Source organism: Hordeum vulgare, chromosome 1H, assembly GCF_904849725.1.
Source record: "Hordeum vulgare subsp. vulgare chromosome 1H, MorexV3_pseudomolecules_assembly, whole genome shotgun sequence".
Lineage (NCBI taxonomy): Eukaryota > Viridiplantae > Streptophyta > Magnoliopsida > Poales > Poaceae > Hordeum > Hordeum vulgare.
Window position 1 is genome coordinate 33,700,023 of NC_058518.1, and position 19,609 is coordinate 33,719,631.

Sequence of the window (19,609 nt, forward strand, 5' to 3'; positions counted from 1 at the left end):
CATTCACTTATAAGTGTAATTGATAAGTTACTCACACACACACATATATATATATATATACATGTGCAGCTTCCATTGGATTCTGTTGGACATTCAAATTGATAAGGGAATAGTTGATGCCTTCGACCCATTATCGAGACCCTTGGAACAGTTCCAAAGCCTACAGGACATGCTCCAAGTGTAATTTTAATCATTCTTGCGCTCTATCAGTCTCTTCCGATGATTTTCTGATATATCAATTAATGAAAAACTTAGCAAATCATTATCCTTGTCGGGCAGGGTTTGGAATCGGTTCAAGTGCGTGACTCCCGGTAACTTTCCTGAGAAGCTGACCTTTAGAGCGGCTCAGGTAAGTAGTAGTATGATATACTTCTATTAATTTTCAATACATTTGTGATGCTAGATTATTATTTTGATTATATATATTCCATTCTCGTAAAGTGCGACCAGCAGCCACGGGGAACGCATTTATGCGGATACTATGTTTGCGAGACCATTCACACGTTTACCTGTGAGTTCAAGGAGCACAGATTCGACGTAAGCAACGAACATTCACACCTCTATTTTTACCCGTCATTCTTTGTTATCATGATTGATATTCATATTCATCTCCTCTTCTTATATAGCACATGGCCATGAGGACGAAGGTCCTACCAGAGCAACGCGCGATTGCTGTTGCAGAGGAGCTTGCGGGATTTCTGAGGACGGAAGCTATAGAAGACAAAGGACGATTTAGTGTAGCTAAGGGCCATTAGTGATGTTCATCCATTTAATCGAATAGACGGGCTCTAGTCCCGATAATTCAGATCTTCATATAATTGTATATATATGATCGCTTGTAAGATAAGTTAATCTTATATATATATATGCATAATTATTTCTATTTTAAATTATATGAAAACTAATTCCCGAACACAAAACGAGGCATCACGTTAATCTCCTGAACACCTAAACCCTAAAACCCTCAAACCCGAAAATAATTTCATACAAAAAAAAACCCAAAAGCCAGCAAAATCTGAAAATCTTTAGTCCCGGACCGTGTAACGAACCGGGACTAAAGGGCCTGCCCCTGGGGCGCTACGAGGAGCCCACGTGGAGCACCTTTAGTCCCAGCTTGTAAGAGGGCCGGGACGAAAAGGTTAGGCCTTTAGTCCTGCCCCTTTAGTCCCGGTTGGTGAACCGGGACTAAAGCCCCTTACGGGCCGGGGCTATAGGCCCCGTCCCCACTAGTGAAAGCTTCAACCGGCGTGCAGCGACGGAAAACGTTGTGTGCGAGCCGACGACGCCCATGAAGGTTTGTACCTACGTGCTACGACGATAGCGAGTGTTGTGCCGAGCTATGAGGCCAGTGAAGGCGTTCGCCGGTGCTGCGATGGGAGACGCAACAATCCAACGTGAGCAACTTGGCAACCGGCGACGAGGAGTGCTGCTAGCGAGATTTTACTAATCTCTGGAGACCCTTGTGTAAGGGGTAATGGCGGATGAGTCACGAGCAGCGCTGCTGTCGAGCTATGCCGACCGGTGGCTCGATTTTCATCTCGTGGAGTTTCTTTCCCCGGCTGCAAGCGCGCATACTGTTGCGTGTGGATAAAATCAAGAGAAGTGTAATGTTAAGGAAGATGTGATTGCTTTGGGGTTGCCTTGTGCATCCAACGCCTGATATTGGTTTAATCGTAGGGCGTTCAACCGACCGGCCGAACCTCCAGCCTGTCCACCGGCGCCTATTACTCCCCTTTAGAATAAGCTGAAATCCAAACGCTAATGAACGCGTGCGCGTGATCCGTGTGTTACCAGCAGCCACTCCTCGGCCGTATGATGCAGTCACGCACGAGGAGCGATGAGTGGGGTCGATGAAAAGTTGTGGGACAGATGCTCGTTTTTGTCGGCTAGCACCCATTCTTCTTCCCCGTTTCCCTTTCCCCATCTCCTTCCGTGATAGGGATTTCATCGGGCGGCAATCCAACAAGGGAGGAAGACAAGCTGAGAAAAAGGTTGGACGGCTGATCCGGTGGCGACATGTCCTGCACCTCGACCACACCTACGTGGTTCTCGTCGCCACAGCTGCTGCCACCGGGAGAGAGGGGAAAGAGCCCCCCTCTTTCTTATTCTTCCATGGCCTCCCCGTAGATGGGGGGAGAGTTCCCCCTCTGGTCCATGGCCTCCATGGCGGCGGAGGGGCAGGAGCCCCTCCGAGATTGAATCTCCCTCTATGTTTTCTTCTGTTTCACGTTCTTGTTTTCTGGCCCTTTGCCGCTTCTTAAAATTCCTAAAGAACCGTAACTCCGTTCGGGCTGAATTTTTTATGCAATTTGTTTCCATAAATTTTCTTTCTTATGCCCACAGTAGAGCACCAACTGACTTAAGGGGTAGCCACTAACCACCACCATGCGGCAGCGGTGTGGGTCGCGCCTTGGTATCTAGTGGAGGTCGTGGGCCTCTGTTGACGTTGATTCCATCTCCCAAAAATCACATATATCCCAACATAATTCTCCGTAATTATTTGTCACATTTGGAATTCATTTGATATGAATTCTGTGAAACAAAAAACATGCAATAAACAGGAACTAGCACTAGCCACCAGATCAATATGTTAGTCCAATAAATCATATCAAATGTTGCCAAAAGTATGTGAAAGTTGTATAATATTAGCTTGGAACAATAAAAAATTACAGATACGATGGAGATGTATGAAAACACACTTTGATGAGGTGATCTAAGCTTTTAGGTTTAAACTAAGTTTATGAAGAAACTTATAATTACAAGAATGTGAGTAGGAGCACTATAGCATTTCTGATAAGTATATGTGGATCACATATTTTTGATTGAAAATAATGTACAATTTCTGGAAAGCATAAAGGGTTGTTTGAAAGGAGTTTTTCACAGGAAGACATGGGTAAAGCTTCTTGCATATTGAGCATAAAGATCTATAGAGATAGATCAAGATGCTTAATAAGACTTTCTCAAAGCACACACCTTGGAATGATTTTGATGGAGTTCAAAATAGATCGGTCAAAGAAGGAGTTCTTGCATGTATTGTAAGGTGTGGAGCTGAGTAAGACTCAAAGCTTGACCACAACAGAAGAAAGAGAAAGGACAAAGGTCGTCCCCTATGGATCGGCCATAGGTTCGATACTGGATGCCATGTTGTGCACCGCATCTGATGTGTGAATTGCCATAAGTCTGGCAAGGGGGTACAACAGTGATCCAGAGTGGATCACTTGACAACGGTCAAAATTATCCTTAGGTACCTAAAGAGGACTAAGGAAATTTTTCTCAGTAATGGAGGTGATAAAGAGTTCATCGTTAAGCGTTGCAGTGATGCATGCTTTGACACCAATCTAGATGACTGTGAGGAGAAAACTAGATATGTATAGTGGAGAAGTCATTTAGAATAGCTCTAAGTAGATCACGGTAGTAGCATCTACAGTATGACATATGGATTTGCAAAGTACACATGGGTCTGAATGTTTCAGACCCATTGACTAAGACCTCTCTCACAAGCAGAACATGATCAAACCCGAGAACTCATTGCATATGAATCACATGGATATGTGAACTAGATTATTGACTCTAGTGCAAGTGGGAGACTATTGGGAATATGCCCTAGAGGAAATAATAAATTATTTATTATTATATTTCCTTATTCATGATAATAATTTATTATCCATAGTAGAATTGTATTGATGGAAATTGAGATACATGTGTAGATACATGGACAACGCCGTGTCCCTGGTGAGCCTCTACTAGACTAGCTCGTATATCAAAGATGGTTAAAGTTTCCTAACCATCAACAGGAGTTGTCATTTGATAACGGGATCACATCATTAGAAGAATGATGTGATGGACGAGACCAACTGTAAGCATAACATTTGATCATATCACTTAGTTTATTGCTACTGTTTTCCTCATGTCAAGTATATGTTCCTAAGACCATGATATCATGAAACTCCATGACACCGGAGGAATGTCTTGTGTGTGACAAACATCAATTCTTAACTAGATGATCATAAACATATTCTACAGGTTTCTCTGAGGGTGTCTGTTGGGTTGGCAACGATCAAGACTGGGATTTTTCACTTCGTATGATGGAGAGGTACCTGTGGACCCTCTAGGTAATACAACATCACATGAAGCTTGCAATAAATGTGAGTAAGGATTTAGTCACAGGATCTTGTATTACAGAACGACTAAAGAAACTTGTCGGTAACGAGATTGAACTAGGTATAAGATATCGACGATCGTATCTCACGCAAGTAACATATCGCTAGACAAAGGGAATTGCATATGGGATTAACTGAATCCTTGACATCGTGGTTCAACCGATGAAGATCTTTGCTGCATATGTAGGAACCAATATGGGCATCCAGGTCCAGCTATTGGTTATTGATCAGAGAGGTGTCTCGGTCATGTCTACATGGTTCTCAAACTCGTATGGCCGCACGCTTAACGTTTAGTAGCGCTAGGGTAATATTGAGATATTAATAGTGGAATTTCTGAAAGTTGTTGGGAGTATCGGATGTGATCCAGGACATCACGAGGAGCTCTGGAATGGTCGAAGGTAATTATTTATATATGGGAAGTCATATTCAGGGTTCCGGCAAAGTTCAGGAATTTTACGGTAGAGTACCAGGAAGGTTCTAAATGTTCTGGGGGTTCCACCATGGGGCCCAATGACCTGGAAGGGCGCACATGAACCAAGGAGTGGGACTAGAGCCCACATGGGCTGGCTGCACCGTTCCCCAAGGCACATGTTGTTTAAATCTAGAGATAAGATCTTATCTCTAAATTTAAAGGGTCGAATCTAGAGATGACATGTTATCTTCATGTATAAAGGGTTTTCTCCCTTGTGGCCGGACCCTCCCCTACCCTCTAGCCTATATATATATGGGGAGGTGCATGGGTCAGCGAACCCTTCAACCTTGGCCATTGGCTCTCCCAACTCCTCCCACGTGCCTCTGGTACACGCTTGGCAAAGCCGTCTCAGAATTCAGCTGCCACCATGTTCATCACGTTGTTATGTTGGTTCAGGTCTCGTCTACCTATTCTCATTCTCTTGTTGGATAAAGAAACAGGATACTCTACCGAGCCTGACATGTACTGAATTCGGAAGTGTCGCACGTGCGGTGCTTCGGCAGGATTGGATAGCATTGCCATAATCTATAGATCACTAACGCTTTCGGTCTACAAAGGTTTGTAGACACCACTCCCTCTCATTGATAGCATTGCCATAGAATAGATGTTCGATGTTTCGTAAGAAAAAAATTGTTTCTCATGCAACATTCCCCAAAAAGTCCTTCCCCGGGTACCCCCGTAAAGCCCAGAGTTTAGTCCCACTCACCCGTGGAAGGGTGCGACGACCGGCCTAAATAGCCACATCGCCGTGTGCCCTTAAGCTCCTCTTGTTAGTCACTCCCTGCCGCTGCCCTGTGGGGGCACCTATTGCTCGCGAGGCCAGCCATAGGAAGGCGCCCGCATAAAAGCTATATCTTAGAGATGGCGTCCGCTCTACTTATCCGCTCCTCTCAACTTTGATGATGATGAAATCCGGCTCAACAATTTCAGGCTCTCCCCCATCGACTCCAGCATCCTCTGTGATCACTCTGGCCCAGGTTGTTGCTTCGCGTTCAACCACATCCGCGTGTACACAACCAGACTAAATGGTTAGTCGAGGACGCTACTCAGGTCGAGAGCTAGTTTTGCTCCGAATGCCTCCGCAACCTTGAGGAATTCGATCTCTTCGAGTTCTGGGGTGGATCACATATGTAAGTGAGTCGCTACCAGCTTCCATTATGATCCATGCTCCCATTTCCAGTCAAGCTACTTCGATATCGGATTCTCAGGGATACGCCTAGTTGCTAGTCAAGCCACTTTTATGTCGGGACCCCGATCCTAAGCCATAGGAATCCATCCTGTAACACATCGCATCTCTTTGTGGTCTCATGCACGGTTAACTCCACGGCTGCAGCCTTACCTTAGCCGGGACCGTTTGCGACTTTTGACTCGCGTATGCGACAGGTGTCGCTGGCAATCCCATGTCAAAGAACCCGGATCGACATGTCTAGTCATAAACCAAAGTGGCATTTCCGCACAAGGACAGGCATACATGACCCAACAAAGCAGGTGTCGGTCATCAGCGAACGTAGACGAGTCGTAGCAAGCTACAAGGACTCCATTACGTCGCGTGACATTTCCCCAAAGAGGACAGACACAGCAGCTAAGAAGGACACATGCCGGTCAACCAATGTGTCCGGAGCAGTAGCGGACTACCAAGGCTCGTTGGATCACAAAGGGGCATTTCCTTGTAAGGAGTGCTACTAAGGTTCACGACTAGGTATTCGAACCCCATACATATCAAGTATGACACACGTATGCATGGCATACCGATATGTATAGATACATCGATGGCATCACAACATAACCATAAATATACAACCTTTATTCGAGAGGCTCGGAAGAGCCACACACATAATATTACACATTAAGGTCTCTCGACCCATAATAGCAGTCATACAAATACAAGCCAGCGGAAGAGTTATAAACTGTCTGGGTACAGACAATGCAACTAGAAGGCACATGGCCTTACTATACTACAGAGCCGACGTAGGGCCAGATCGTAGCTGGGACACCAGCTACTCGTCGTCGTCGATGTCTACGAAGAACCCTCCATTAGGGTCATTAGCAACCTCTGCAACATTTATTAAGCAAACATGAGTACGAAGGTACTCAGCAAGACTTTAGGAGTACTAACTACTCATGCAAGGTATCAAAAGGTATTGTGGGGTTTCATGCGGGAAGCCAGCATTTTACTCGTGGCTAGACAACTTGCATTTTGAAATTAGTTTTGACAACTTGATTTCTCGCACACGAGTCCACTAACACCACAACAATACACTATCGTGGAATCATTCCGTCTCCATACAGAAATGCCGTCCATGACACTCACGCTTATCTTGACAAATTTTATGAGTAGCCATTGAAGTTATCTATGAACAACATATGTCTCCAAGTAGTCCATATCCGCGGACGCGGCTATTCGAATAGATCATAACCCTGCAGGGGTGTACTTTGTCACACACGCTCTCGCCACTTATCGCCATGTGCACGTCATGCACCTCGGCTACCTTCAAGCGGAAGCCCAACGAGGGAGTCGGCCACGACCGTTAACCACACTAGTACCTAGTCCAGGTTTATCGCCTATCTGAGAGTAACCCATACGGAAGTCCGGCCGAGGTTTCCACCATGGCCTCAAACGATGTGCGCAGGGTTCCCAAGCCCACCATCCAGGTGCCACTTGGTACACCGTGCCACTGCCTACCGCATCACGGCACACCTCTCATGTCAGCACCATGCACGGCCTCCAGCATTACTATAAACACCAGAAACTACCTCCAACTCCTGGACCGAGTACTACGCGATTAATAGGCCGAGCGGGGTCATATTTCAGGGCCCATCATGTGGTAGTATCTAGTCTTGGATTACATACACGGAACTCAGTTCCTAAGGACGGTTCCAATGAAACAACCCGCCATGTACTCCTACACAGCCTTTCACCGGTACCTTTACCAAATCAAGTTCAACACACAACGTTTGCTCACCGAACACATTCCACATTTCTGTTCATCTCCCAGATGACAGACCATACACAACTCTAAGCATAGCATGCATAGCAGGATAAGGCACATCATAGCTCAAGCAACTACCAGGTATGCTATGTTGCAAGGTTCGGCTATTTACTGTGACAAGGTTAAGTCATGCAAAGGAAGTGGGTCCAACTATCGTGGCAAAAGCAGTTGAAGCATTTGATCCTAATGCAATGAATAGGTGCAGGAGCAAGGACATAGGAGTTATCGGGATGATCAAAAGGGTTGCTTGCCTTGTTGCTCAGAGGAGGAACGATATCCGTCAGACGGATATTCGGTGGAATCCGGGGGTGCGGAGCCTACCGAAATGAACGGCAACATTCAATAACAATCATATGCACTCAAAATGATGCATGAGCATGGCATGAGAATGCAAGGTGAGAAGTTATTATTTTCAACATGTAATAGGTTTAGAGTTGATTTGAATCACATTCGAATAGCAATTCAAACGGGTATTCTCGGATACCTGTTTAATTGATTCGACCTGATGCTCGGTTCAACTTGATGTTAACATGCATGAAATGTCATTTATGATACTGATTTGTAATTAGGGCAGTGTGTGATCATTGCATATATAATGAAATTTGAATATTTTTGCACATTCCATTTACAAAGTGATTAAAAGAATTGAATTATTCCTTATTTCATAATTTAGGGTTCTTTAACTTTTTCAAACATGGTTGAAAATAGCATAATCAGAATCCTTGAATTTTTCTGATACTTTTTCATATATAAATTATTTTCATTGGAGTTACAGATTAATTTCTATGATTTTTACAAATTTTAGCAATTTCCTTAATTAGTTTTAAACTGGAAATTCTATTTATTGCCTCAGGCTGACGTCAGCAGGTCAGCCGACCTGTTCAGGTCAAACCTGACAGGGGGGCCCCACTGGTCCGCCTCTCTGGGACTAATCCCGCGCTGACCAGCCCTAACTGAGGTTTGACTTGGCCTTGAGCCAACCTGTCAGCGAGTGATTAGGTCACTAATCGGCTGGGTTAGCTTGCCACGTCGACATCCACCGGCGGCGAGGTCGTCCTCGCCGGCGGGGAGCCTCCGGCGACCACCAGCACGGCGGAGGGGCTCGAAAACGGCGCACAGGGGGCCAAATGCTGCGCGGAGAGCACCAGAGGAACGTCACGTCTCCCGCAGCTTCATTTCTGCGCCTAGCCGGGGCTGATCTGGCCGGAGATGACGCCGGCGACGAGCTTGGCGGCGGCCAAGGCTCGAGCGTCATCGGGGTCTTTGAATCAGGGGCATCTACGCTCGGTTCTTAGCTGCTACGTCATCTACGCGTCGTCCTGGAGCTGTTGGTGCCCTCGGAAGGACGAGCCGATCATCGGAGGGCTACTGGCGACGAGCGGCAGCGGCGGTCCTCGTCGGGCTCCGTTGAAACTAGAGCTAGAGGAGGGGATCGACGGGGAAAACTTAGGGGAAACGACCGCATGCTCACGGGGAGTGCAGAGCAGAGCTTAGACGGCTCGGGGAATGCCTGGGGGCGACGAATCGACGGGAGAGGTCCGGCGGCCGGAGGTGGAAGACGACGGCGTTGCGGGCGTTGCAGGGCTCGAGGAAGCTTCGGCTTCTGCAGAGATGACCAGGGCGACGAGGCGGAGCTAAAGGCGTGCTCTGGGAGGGAATCCTATGGCCAGGGGCACGGGCAGCTCGAGCTCGAGCTCGGCTCTAATGGCGGGAGCAAGGAGGAGGAGGAGATCCGGGAGGAGGAGGAGAACCGAGGCGGGGAATGGATAGGGGAGGCTCTGGGGAGCTTATCCCCGTCGTCGCCAGCGCGAGGCGGCGGCCAGGCAGGCACGCAGGTGGGTGGCCGCGCCGGAGGAGGCGGCGGCCACCTCCTGCTGCCTACTGGCGCGAGGGAGGGGACTAGCTGGGAGATGGGCCGGGCCAGGCTTAGGCGACAGGTAAGGTTTCCCATTTTTTTCTGTTTTGTTTTTTTCTGTTTTGCTAACTAGTGTTTTGCTAATTATTTCAGCTCCAAAACAAAAAGTAAAAACTATTTTAGACCTCCTGAAATATTTTTTATAATATCCCCACTCATTTCCAAGGTTTTCAACATTTTTGGAAATTTATAGATTCTGATTTCAAATTTTGAAGTTTGAAACCAGTAGCTTTTGCATTTATTTAAAATGCTTAAAGTGTCAAGAAAATAGTTTTCTCCAATGCTCATTTACTTTCATGATTTATCAGAAAGTTTGAACATATCTTGAGGCCATTTTGGGTTCATTGATTTTGAACTAGTTTGAGATTTCCTTTAATTAAAATGGTGGCTAGGGTTTTGAGTATTTCCTTTGCCACTTTGTTGTTTTTGTTGAAACTTCTTAGATGCAAATGCAAAGAAGACATGAGCACAATGCTATCTTGCTTAAGGGTTAGGGATGTGACATTTTACCATTGCAATCTCGAAATAGGGTTAAGTCACACTCCAACGAGGTGACTAACCCTGTTAATATTACAAACTCTTGTGCTAGTTGTATCATTTTTCAAATTTTTTTAAAATTTCACCAATTCATTTAGAAGATGTGTCGTATGATTAAAACACTATAATCTATATAATGGACAAAACAGACATTACACGAATGACAAAATCCAAGTACACCGGTACAAACGAATTACCCTCGATTTGTGGGTGAACATACGTCTAACTGATATACCACTTGTCTTTCTCTTCCTCTCCCCCTCCATCTCATCACATTTACCAAATTAAGTTGTATATGGAGCTTTGCATCAGTCAGGAATGCAAGTTACTATGGCAAAAAAATTGTTGAGATCGGGCATAAATGAACCCATTGAATTTGGATATAAAAAGCACATAAAAGTTGTTTCCTTAATTATTCCAATTTCTTCTAATATCTTTCAACAACCACAAGTCGTAATTAGAACCAAAAAAATACTATATGAGCAAAGATAATTTAGACAATTTGAGGAGAAGACTTTATTATATATTTAACAAACGTTCTCACATAATGCTTAACATAAACTTATTTTAGCACAACCTCACAAATTACATATCTCAAAGGAAAGTTGTTGTGAGGCCAGCAACATGGAATATAAAAGCCGACGCTTCTCCCGCTGACAAATTAGTCACTACGCTAGAGGAGGGAATGTGTAACCTGCAAGACCATTCAATTTGACACAACATATGATCAGAAAAGCACAACAATCATATAAAATGCATAACTAAAATCAAGAACCTGTGAATCCGAAGAAAGAATAATACAAAAAGTGCATGTATGCAATGCCCATTATCATAATTCACTTAATATATTTCACTTACTTCCACACTTGTAGCCATGTGGGAACGGCTTCTTGCAGAAATTGGCAACGTAGCCAACCTTCTCCATGCTCCATATCTTCTCTTTCTCCTTGGTGACACCAGCGCAAAGGCATGGGATGTTCGCCTTCTGCCACACGGCGCAGCACGCATCTGATGGAGCTAGCTTCGGCTCTGCTGGGAATTTCTGATACTTACCACACTCCCTGATCATGTCTTGTCGATCACCGTCGCATCCGCCAGCTGACACGACTACCGCAATAGTGAGGATGATGAAGCATAAGCACATGAGTTTCGCCATGGCTATGGCTTTTGTGTCTGCTGCACTAGAGCCTTCTCTATGCCTTTGATGTTAGAATCTTACAATGTAGGATTTGTATGGCTTCTTTGTGACTGTGTGGGGTACATGACTTCCTTAGCTATGGCTTGGTTTATATAGCCTTGTTTGAGATGATGATACGGGGGTATAAATTAGTATTATATCTTGAAGATATAGCACTTTGTCCAACAATTAATGTGTACATTAATTGCAGAACTATAGGATAAATAATACATTAGTTATATTTCTTGAAGATACCATAGTGCATAAAACAATGAATGTGTATGTTAACTCCACACCGACACGTTATACATATAATAGTTCTCTATATGATATATCTTGAACATATGGTACTACATCAAAGAAATGAATGTGTAAACTAACTCTATATTTACATGCTATACCTTGAACATATGAAATAACATCAAGAAATGAATGTGTACATTAACTCCACATCGACACGTTATACATACAATAGTTGTATATATGATATATCTTGTAGATATGGTACTACATCAAAGAAGTGAATTTGTATATTAACTCTATATATACGGTTTGTACCTTGAAGAAAGGAAATAGCATAAAACAATGAATGTGTACATTAACTCCACATTGACAAGATATAACAATAGTTGTATATATAATGTATCTTGAAGGTATTGTTCTAATCAAAAAAATGGATTTGTGCATTTACTCTATATCTACAGGATATACATTGAAGATATGAAATAACATCAAACAATGAAGGGGTACATTCACTCCACATCCGCATGTTATACATACATTAGTTGTATATGATTTATCTTGAAGATATGGTACTGCATCAAAGAAATGAATGCATACATTAATGCACATCTATATGCTACAACATTACATTAATTACAAATATCTGGAAGATATGTTATTTAATATTTATTTGAATGTGTATATTGATTGCACATATGTAGACTATAACATTACATCAAATAGCTACAATAGTATATCACAATTTGGAAATATGCACTAAATCCTATATATCTCACTACATAAGATAATGTACATGTACATTAATGGACCCATATCTCATGTAAAAAATAAGGTTGAACCGAGAGACGGAGATTTTTGAGGACCATACACTAGTAGAAAAAGGGCCTTTTGTCCCGGTTCGTAAGGGTCTTCTGTCCCGGTTTCGGAACTCAGACTAAAAGGTCGTTACTAATGCCCTTGGCCTTTAGTCCCGGTTCTTACATGAACCGAGACAGATGGGCCTCCACATGGCCGGTGCGGCGATCCCGGGCAGGGGGGCCTTTAGTCCCGGTTGGTGACACCAACCGGGACCAAAAGGCATCCACGCGTCAGCATTTCAGGTGATGGATTTTTTTTTGAAGGGGGGGGTTTAGGGGGTTTTTGGGGGTTAATTTAGGTGTTTCATATATTGTGTTAGCTAGCTAATGAATAGGGAGAAGTGTCCTCTCTTATCTCCGTGCTTGGTCGATGCTGCTTACTATACGTATAGAGAGGACTAGACACGCTAGCTAGTAAGAGAATGAAGGAAACAGAACATCGTCATGAACATATGCATACAAAGAGAAGTGATATCGACCACCTCTCCTTCTCTGGGAGATTGGTCGAACAACAAGTTCTCGTATATCTATCCGACGCTACTAGCTACATATATACAATATAAGTATCTCTTACAATATAATCTCCTAATTAAAATTCAACTGATTAGGGTTCACATGGTATTCTCCGTCTTTAGCGATCACGTGGTCAAGAAAGAATGCCGCCAATTCCTCTTGAATTCCTCGCATACGATCTGCTGGTAGGAGTTCATTCCGCATCCGATATATCTAATTTGGAGAAGGGGGTCAATACATATATATATGAATAAATGGAACTGAACACAAATGATCGTAATAAAATAAAATTGTGAATATTATTATTTACGCACGCCATATTGTTTGTCAGAGTAGCCCCGCTCACAGGTCATGTGGCGGATGGACTCAAAAATGTAGTATCGACAGTAATCATTCCCTGGTTCCTGCCACAACCACTTTACAAGAAATAGAGGTCAATCAAACTGATAGTTAGCAAGCATGCTAAATGGTATTGATGAAACTAGCGCTTGAATCACTAGGAGATGCGTGGAACATGCTACTATCGTACTTACTTTCGGGTGTCTAAATTGCAACTTCTTCGACAGTCCCGAGGTTTTTGCGGTGCATTTTTTCCAAACCCTGTCAGACAAAGAAAACAATTACTTGATATCAGGAAATGAACAAAGTTGCCGATATGGTGCGATAATGATCGATTTAACTTACTTCTCTAGAATTTCAGTCATGTCCGCATACTCGTTGGGATCTTTTCGTCTCGAGTCTAAGACGGTTACTAGTCCCTGCTCAAGCTTAATCTCTAGGAGAATATAGTGGAAGTTGCACACGCATGCATAACTCATCAATTATATTACTATAACCTTGACTAATAAGGAAAACCGAATATGCACAAGACAGTAACACTCACTGGAACTCGTAAGGGAAGAGTATTATAGCTTTGCTTTGATTCAATACAAACGATTGTAGTAGGTTGGCCTCGGTATCTTTGGCCTGAGATTTAATCATAAATGCATCTACGAGATTTGTGTTAATGAACCCAATATCACCGATTTGTCTTTTCTTCAATTCGACAATCTTCAATCTGCATATAATATAGTGAGGATAATTAAAAATACATGCAATGAAAGAGCTGACCTATATATAGAGACTTAATGACAGAAGTAGTACTACTTACAGGCAGTAGCAAGTGATCATTAGTTTATCAAGGGCCTTTAGATTGAAAAACAGGAAGAACTCCTCAAATGGAACCATCAACAGTTCAAGTCGAACGAGGTCATGCTCCTTTCTAACTACCAACGTCAAAATATTACTCCCCCCAGACTCCTTGCAAGTTTTCATGTACCAATCATGGAATCTTCGCATCATCATTGTTAGAGATCTTTCATCTTTGATGAGAGGCTTCCCGTACACGTATTTGTGTTCGTCCACCTCCAATAAATCAAAATGTGCATCATCGGGCAGGTAATCTGTAGGATTGGTACCGGGCAACAAGATCCCCGGATGATTAGCAACGATATCGCTAGACACCACTAGTGGAAAACGGGCCTTTGGCCTGGACCCTTTAGTCCCGGCCTGCCTCTGGGCCGGGACTAAAGGCCCGGCCACGTCGCCCCAATTCTCAATGCCTCCCTCGAGGCTTTAGTCCCGGCCCGTAAGGAGCCTTTAGTCCCGGTTCGTGTCCCAAACCGGGACTAAAGGGCTACGCAGTGGGCAGCCCGCATGTGCGCCACATTTAGTCCCGGTTTGTGTCTCAAACCGGGACTAAACTCCTCTGCCTGTATATAGCATAGCCCCCCTCTCCCCTCTTCGTTGCATTTTTCTTGGATGGTGGATTGTGGCTGGGTGCTTGCTCTCCACTTCTTTTGATGCACTAGAGGTGTTTGTTTAAATGTGTGTTAGAGCAATGCCGCTTCAGTTCACCGAACACAACTACGATATGAGATGCCTGAGCCACGCTTAAACCTCTTCCTCTTTATTTCTACTTATTCTAAAAGGTTAGCAACTATATTTCCTCGTTTAGACCGTGCGGTACTAATTTTTAGGATCGTGATTGTATTTGATATGCTGTCGTATAACACAGATGAGTCATCCATGGATGTTCGATGATCGACGCACAGCGGCTTACAGAGAAGGCGTGCATTCTTTTCGAGATGCAACCGATGCGAACAAGCATGGTGGTGGCTATATGTTTTGTCCATGTGTTGAATGTCGGAATGACAAGGATTACACTTCCTCAAGAGTCATTCAGAGACACCTGCTTCGGTCCGGTTTTATGTCGGGCTATAATGTTTGGACCAAGCACGAAGAAAGAGGGGTTATGATGGAAGACGACGATGAAGAAGAAGAGAACGATGATGACAACTACCGATCTATGTTCCCTGAGTATGCTGATACCGCAATGGAAAACAATGAAGAAGAAGATCAGGATGAAGAACGGGAACCAGATGAGCCCGCTGATCATCTTGGCCGGGTCATTTCTGATGCACGGCGAGGTTGCGACACAGAAAAGGAGAGGTTGCAGTTCGAGCAGATGTTACAAGACCACAACAAATTGTTGTACCCAACTTGTGAAGATGGCCAGAAGAAGCTGGGTAGCACACTGGAATTGCTGAAGTGGAAGGCAGAGACCGGTGTGACTGACTCGTCATTCGAAAAGTTGCTGGTACAGATGAAGAAGATGCTTCTAAGAAAGAACGAATTGCCCGCCAGCACGTACGAAGCAAAGAAACTTGTCTGCCCTCTAGGATTAGACGTGCAGAAGATACATGCATGCCCTAATGACTGCATCCTCTACCGCGGTGAGAAGTACGAGAATATGGATAAATGCCCGGTTTGCACTGCATTGCGGTATAAGATCATAAAAGATGACCCTGGTGATATTGAGGGCGAGCCACCCAGGAAGAGGGTTCCTGCCAAGGTGATGTGGTATGCTCCTATAATACCAGGGTTGAAACGTCTGTTCAGAAATAAAGATCATGCGAAGTTGTTGCGATGGCACATGGAAGATCGTATGAAAGACGATAAGTTGAGGCACACCGCTGATGGTCGGCAGTGGAGAAAAATCGAGAGAGAGTTCCCGAGATTTGCAGCTGACGCAAGGAACTTATGGTTAGGTCTGAGTACAGATGGCATGAATCCTTTTGGGGAGCAGAGTTGCAGTCACAGCACCTGGCCCGTTACTCTATGTATCTACAACCTTCCTCCTTGGTTGTGCATGAAGCGGAAGTTCATTATGATGCCAGTGCTTATACAAGGTCCAAAGCAACCCGACAACGATATTGATGTGTACCTAAGGCCATTAGTTGATGAACTTTTACAGCTGTGGGGCGAACCAGGTGTACGTGTGTGGGACGAGCACAAAGAAGAGGAATTTGACCTTCGAGCGTTGCTTTTCGTAACCATCAATAATTGGCCTGCTCTTAGTAACATTTCAGGACAGTCAAACAAGGGATACAATGCATGCACACACTGTTTGGATCAGACAAAAAGTATATATCTCGACAACTGTAGGAAGAATGTGTATCCGTACAATCGTTGTTTTCTTCCGCCCAAGCATCCCTTAAAGAAAAAAGGAAAGCATTTCAATGGCAAGGCAGAACCCCGGGGGAAGCCTGTCATCCGTACTCGTGCTGAAGTATTTGATATGGTCAAAGATTTAAAAGTAATCTTTGGAAAGGGTCCTGGCAGCCAACCTGTTCCTAACGGCCCTGATAAGCGCATACCCATGTGGAAGAAGAAATCTATATTTTGGGAGCTACCCTACTGGGAAGTCCATGAGGTCCGCTCGGCAATCGACGTGATGCACCTGACGAAGAATCTCTGCGTGAATATTCTAGGCTTCCTGGGCTTGTATGGGAAGTCAAAAGATACACCGGAAGCACGGGACGACCAGGAACATCATAAAGGAAGAGATGGCATGCATCCAGGGCAGTTTCAAGGGCGTGCCAGCTACGCTCTTACTAAGGAAGAGAAGGAAATCTTCTTTGAAGTCCTTTTCAGTATCAAGGTCCCGACTGGCTTCTCGTCGAATATAAAGGGAATTGTAAATATGAAAGACAAAAAATTCCAAAACCTAAAGTCTCATGACTGCCACGTGCTTATGACGCATTTGCTTCCGGTTGCATTGAGGGGAATTCTACCGGAAAATGTTCGCCTGGCAATTGTGAAGGTATGTGCATTCCTCAATGCAACTTCTAAGAAGGTAATCGATCGAGAAAGTCTATCAGGGTTACAGATTGATGTGATCCAATGTCTGGTCAGCTTTGAGTTGTTGTTCCCGCCATCCTTCTTCAATATAATTACACACCTCCTAGTTCACCTAGGCGAAGAGATTAGAATTCTTGGTCCTGTGTTTCTACACAATATGTTCCCCTTCGAGAGGCTCATGGGAGTCTTAAAGAAATATGTTCGTAACCGTGCTAGACCAGAAGGAAGCATCTCTAAGGGCTATGGAACAGAGGAGGTCATTGAGTTTTGTCTGGACTTTCTTCCTGACCTTAAGTCGATTGGTGTTCCTGAATCTCGGTATGAGGTTAGGCTAACAGGAAAAGGCACACTAGGAAGGAAAGCAAAAGTATGTATGGACGGGCATTCTTTCTCTCAAGAACACTACACAGTTCTACACAATTCCACCGTGGTGGCTCCGTATATCATGAGACACAAGAATATTCTACGCTCCGAAAACCCGGGGAAGGCTGACTCTTAGATTAAAGGGGAACACGAGAAGACTTTCGGCAGTTGGTTGCAGACACATCTCATGAATGACGACACCGTTGGAGATGAGCTATACTGTTTGGCCACGCCACCATCTTCGACTATATGTACTTTCCAAGGGTATGAGATAAATGGGAATACATTTTACACGGTTGCCCAAGATAAAAAGAGCACCAACCAAAATAGTGGTGTCCGCTTTGATGCAACAGACGAGAATGGGCACTGTTTGGAAACATATTACGGGTACATAGAGGAGATATGGTAACTTGACTATGGACCTACTTTTACGATCCCTTTATTTCGATGCAAATGGGTGAAGCTGACAGGAGGCGGGGTAGTTGTAGACCAAAAGTACGGCATGACAACAGTGGATCTTAACAATCTTGCGTACATGGACGAACCATTTGTCCTAGCCAATGATGTCGCTCAGGTTTTTTCTGTGAAGGACATGTCTACATTAACGAGGAAAAGAAATCAGCAAAAGAAGATATCATCTGATGAGTCAAAACGGCACATAGTTCTTTCAGGGAAAAGAAACATCGTGTGAGTAGATGACAAGACAGACATGTCAGAAGATTATAATAAGTTTCATGAAATTCCGCCCTTCAAAGTGAAATAATGTATTAATGTATTAAACCTTTTATGTAATGCATGTATCGACCGTACTAAATTTCAAACACTTTTCATTTTCATATTATCCATGGAAGAGATGAGTTCTCGTTCGAAACCCTGATACTTCGAGAGAGATTGTCCGTTTTGTACACGAAGTCTATCCAGTTTTTGTCGTAGCCCTCTCAACTTTTCAACACATGCTATGTGTCTGAAATGATGATAGCATGCCAACTTTCAACATTTTCAGAGTTCATTTGTAGTGCTTTTCAATTTCACGGTCAACTAGCTCAAAAAAAATAAGTAAATCCACGAAACATACCAAACGAAGTCATAAATTGTTGAAATTTTGTGTTGCGCCTTTGAATGGTGCATTTTGAACACACAAAAAGTATGGAGTTCAAATAAGTTCACAGAAATGAAATCCCTTTGTAAGAGATGAGTTCTCGTTCGAAACCCTGATACTTCGAGAGAGATTGTCCGTTTGGTACACGAAGTGCATCCAGTTTTTGTCGTAGCCCTCTCAACTTTTTAACACATTCTATGTGGGTGAAATGATGATAGCATGCCAACTCTCAACATTTTCAGAGTTCATTTGTATTGCTTTTCAATTTCAGGGTGAACTAGCTCAAAAAAAAAGTAAATCCACGAAATATACCAAATGAAGTCAGAAATTGTTGAAATTTTGTGTTGTGCCTTTGAATGGTGCATTTTGAACACACAAAAAGTATGGAGTTCAAATAAGTTCACAAAAATGAAATCCCTTTGTAAGAGATGAGTTCTCGTTCGAAACCCTGATACTTCGAGAGAGATTGTCCGTTTTGTACACGAAGTGCATCCAGTTTTTGTCGTAGCCCTCTCAACTTTTTAACACATGCTATGTGGGTGAAATGATGATAGCATCCCAACTTTCAACATTTCCAGAGTTCATTTGTAGTGCTTTTCAATTTCAGGGTCAACTAGCTAAAAAAAAGTAAATCCATGAAATATACCAAACGAAGTCATAAATTGTTGAAATTTTGTGCTGTGCCTTTGAATGGTGCATTTTGAACACACAAAAAGTATGGAGTTCAAATAAGTTCACAAAAATGAAATCCCTTTGTAAGAGATGAGTTCTCGTTCGAAACCCTGATACTTCGAGAGAGATTGTCCGTTTTGTACACGAAGTCTATCCAGTTTTTGTCGTAGCCCTCTCAACTTTTCAACACATGCTATGTGTGTGAAATGATGATAGCATGCCAACTTTCAACATTTTCAGAGTTCATTTGTAGTGCTTTTCAATTTCAAGGTCAACTAGCTCAAAAAAAATAAGTAAATCCACGAAACATACCAAATGAAGTCATAAATTGTTGAAATTTTGTGTTGCGCCTTTGAATGGTGCATTTTGAACACACAAAAAGTATGGAGTTCAAATAAGTTCACAGAAATGAAATCCCTTTGTAAGAGA

The 19,609-nt window shown here is 43.5% G+C and overlaps 1 protein-coding gene across 1 annotated transcript; it reads right to left on the reverse strand.

The window, feature by feature from the left end:
• Positions 1-10,566: 10,566 nt before the first annotated feature.
• On the reverse strand, positions 10,567-11,343 carry LOC123406035. Its single transcript, XM_045099539.1, has 2 exons — positions 10,933-11,343; positions 10,567-10,768 (listed from the first exon to the last, which is right to left on the reverse strand). Exons 1-2 carry the CDS (start codon positions 11,228-11,230, stop codon positions 10,743-10,745), a joined length of 324 nt encoding a protein of 107 aa, XP_044955474.1. The 5' UTR covers positions 11,231-11,343; the 3' UTR covers positions 10,567-10,742.
• Positions 11,344-19,609: the final 8,266 nt, after the last annotated feature.